The 3,225-nt window shown below is 52.2% G+C and overlaps 1 protein-coding gene across 1 annotated transcript; it reads left to right on the top strand.

Annotated features, from left to right (window-relative positions):
* bhmt (betaine-homocysteine methyltransferase) lies at positions 1 to 3,022 on the top strand. Its single transcript, XM_084035404.1, has 8 exons — positions 1 to 128; positions 262 to 394; positions 593 to 705; positions 1,309 to 1,500; positions 1,635 to 1,782; positions 1,986 to 2,168; positions 2,258 to 2,486; positions 2,576 to 3,022. The coding sequence occupies exons 1-8, from the start codon at positions 108 to 110 to the stop codon at positions 2,754 to 2,756; spliced, it is 1,200 nt and encodes a 399-aa protein (XP_083891530.1). The 5' UTR covers positions 1 to 107; the 3' UTR covers positions 2,757 to 3,022.
* Positions 3,023 to 3,225: the final 203 nt, after the last annotated feature.

Raw genomic sequence — 3,225 nt, forward strand, 5'->3', positions numbered from 1 at the left:
CATCATACATCATTATAAATGCGGACTGGATCCCTGCACGGAGCTCTCTCTGAACTCAGAGGGACTCTGAAGCTGAGGGAAGTGGGCCGGTCTCTGCTGCAATAACCATGGCACAAGGAGCGAAGAAGGCGAGTAGACAGCATCAGAAACCGCAATCAATGTGCTTTTTTTATCGATTAAACCTCAGGTTTCTGTTGTGCAAACAAAGGGGAAGTGTCTTCTGCACGCTGACAGTGAAAGTGAACATCTCTCCCCACGCAGGGCGTCTTGGAGCGTCTGGACGCGGGGGAGGTGGTCGTCGGGGACGGTGGCTTCGTCTTCGCCCTGGAGAAGAGAGGATACGTGAAGGCGGGGCCGTGGACCCCCGAGGCCGCGGCCGAGCACCCTGACGCGGGTACAAATCATATATATATATATATATATATATATATATATATATATATATATATACTTTTTCTGTGTTATATGTTTCGTTTGTTTTTGACTCAAATAAGTCGCACGCGACCCCCGATGACGCATCTGTTTCCAAACCTGCGCATCCGGTTTGTGGAGTGATTGTGTTGACGTGCGGTGCGTCGGTTTGCGGTTTCAGTGCGGCAGCTGCACCGGGAGTTCCTGCGGGCCGGATCCAACGTCATGCAGACGTTCACCTTCTACGCCAGCGACGACAAGCTGGAGAACCGAGGCCACACTCAGCGCTTCACCGTGAGTATGTGGAGGAGGGAGAGGAGGAAGGGAGAGGAGCAGAAGGAATGGAGGAGGAGGAGGGAGAGGAGGAATGGAGGAGGAGAGGGAGGAGGAGGAGGGAGGTGAGGAAAGGAGAGGAGCAGGAGGAATGGAGGAGGAGGGAGAGGAGGAAGGGAGAGGAGCAGGAGGAATGGAGGAGGGAGAGGAGGAGAAGGGGGAGGAGGAGGAATGGAGGAGTATAGGGTGAGGTGGAGGAGGAATGCAGGGTGAGGTGGAGGAGGAATGGAGGAGGAGGAGGGAGAGGGGGAGGAGGAGGAACGGAGTTGGAGGAATGGAGGAGTAGGGTGAGGTGGAGGAGGAATGGAGGAGGGGGAGGAGGAGGAATGGAGGAGTAGGGTGAGGTGGAGGAGGAGGTGGAGGAGGAGGAGGGAGCGCTGGCAGGACGCCAACCCCCTGCAACAAAAAACTCTTAAAGTAAATTTTTTTTATTCAGATTTTTATTGAAAATTAAATTGGAGTACATTACATTTACAATTTTCTTTAAAAAAAAAAGGAAAAAAATGAAGAAAATAAAATGAAATGTATACATACATATACATATATCTCTAACACGCTCTTCAGGGCCAGCAGATCAACGAGGCGGCCTGTGACCTGGCCCGGGAGGTGGCCAGCGAGGGCGATGCTCTGGTGGCCGGAGGGGTCTCTCAGACCCCCGCTTACCTCAGCTGCAAGAGCGAGGGTGACGTCAAGGCCATCTTCCAGAAGCAGCTCGACGTCTTCGTCAAGAAAGACGTGGACTTCCTGATCGCGGAGGTACGGAGACACCGTCGGGTTGGGGGAGAACAAAATGTTTATGTTGATTTTCACTTCTCTGTCATGTTGGTGAGCTCGACAGGTTTGTCATATCACTGGTGAAGAAATATTCCTGATTACGTGTGTGTTTGCAGTACTTTGAGCACGTGGAGGAGGCCGAGTGGGCCGTCCAGATCCTGAAGGCCACCGGGAAGCCCGTGGCTGCGACTCTGTGCATCGGACCTGAAGGAGACCTGAACGGGGTCAGCCCCGGGGACTGTGCCGTCAGACTCGTCAGAGCCGGTAGGACCAGATCCCCGTCAATCTACTGCATGTTCGTTTAATGCAACTTCAATAGCATCTGGTTTATTTCCTGGTTTATTTCCCAGACAAAATAACTGTCGGCCAAGTTAAATTACTGCAAATATATATAAAAGAGATATTTACAGTAAAGATGGAGCTGAGACTGTTTTCACCTGCGTTGTAATAGCGTCTCCTCTTGGTAGGCGCCGACATCGTCGGCATCAACTGCCACTTTGACCCGGAGACCTGCGTGAAGACGGTGAAGATGATGAAGGCGGGAGTGGAGGAAGCCAAACTGAAGGCTCACTACATGAGCCAGCCGCTGGCTTACCACACGCCCGACTGCAACTGCCAGGGCTTCATCGACCTGCCCGAGTTCCCCTTCAGTACGTATCCACCACGTTTCATGTCCTCCATCTTGACTTAGTGGAAGACGGTGACGTGCCACCACCTTGTCCCCCCCCCACCCCGACAGGTCTGGAGCCGAGGGTCCTGACCAGGTGGGACATGCAGACGTACGCCCGCGAAGCCTACAACGCTGGCATCCGTTACATCGGAGGCTGCTGCGGCTTCGAGCCGTACCACATCCGGGCCGTGTCCGAGGAGCTGGCGCCCGAGAGGGGTTTCCTGCCCGCCGGCTCTGAGAAGCACGGCGACTGGGGGAGCGGTCTGGAGATGCACACGAAGCCCTGGGTCAGAGCGAGGTACCGTAGACGTCCGTCTCCTTGTTTTCCCTCCCAAAATACCTCCAGTTTGGTTCAAATTAATAAAAACAAGGGATTCCTCTCCGTAGGGCCCGTCGTGACTACTGGGAGACCCTGAAGCCTGCATCCGGCCGTCCCTTCTGCCCCTCGATGTCCAAACCTGATAGCTGGGGTGTCACCAAAGGCCACGCTGACCTGATGCAGCAGAAGGAGGCCACCACCCAGGAGCAGCTGAAGGTTCTCTTTGAAAAGGCCAACAAAAAGCAATGAGCGCCCCCCTCCCAAGAAGCCAAGAGGAAGCATCATCAAACAGATTGACATCCTGAAGTTCTGTCTCTGTAGGACCATGTTTACTGTGTGTCGTAGGCCGACTCTTCTAGAAACGCTTTCCAGCCTTAACTAACAATAAGCACCTTTTTATGAACTTCACATCTGTGAATTTACTGTTTCGCTGCAGAAAGCAGCAAATGTGAATGTGCCGAAATGCCTTAACGCTCCCAAAAGTGCCTGCAATAAACTTCTATTTGAACAAAGGATCAGCATGTGTGAGCTGCGTTTGTTTGTTTTAAACGTGTCGTTGTGGAGGTCAGACTGGTTTTTATACATTGGCTCATTCAGTAAGTGTTCAGTGTAGGTCTTTATCATGTTTACAGATCTGCTAACAGGAGAAATGTATCAGGGTTTGAAGTGTAAATACAGCATCAAAATGAATAAAACACGTTTGTGGCTTTGATGTTAT

The sequence above is a fragment of the Eutrigla gurnardus genome (genome assembly GCF_963514095.1).
Source record: "Eutrigla gurnardus genome assembly, chromosome: 19".
Lineage (NCBI taxonomy): Eukaryota > Metazoa > Chordata > Actinopteri > Perciformes > Triglidae > Eutrigla > Eutrigla gurnardus.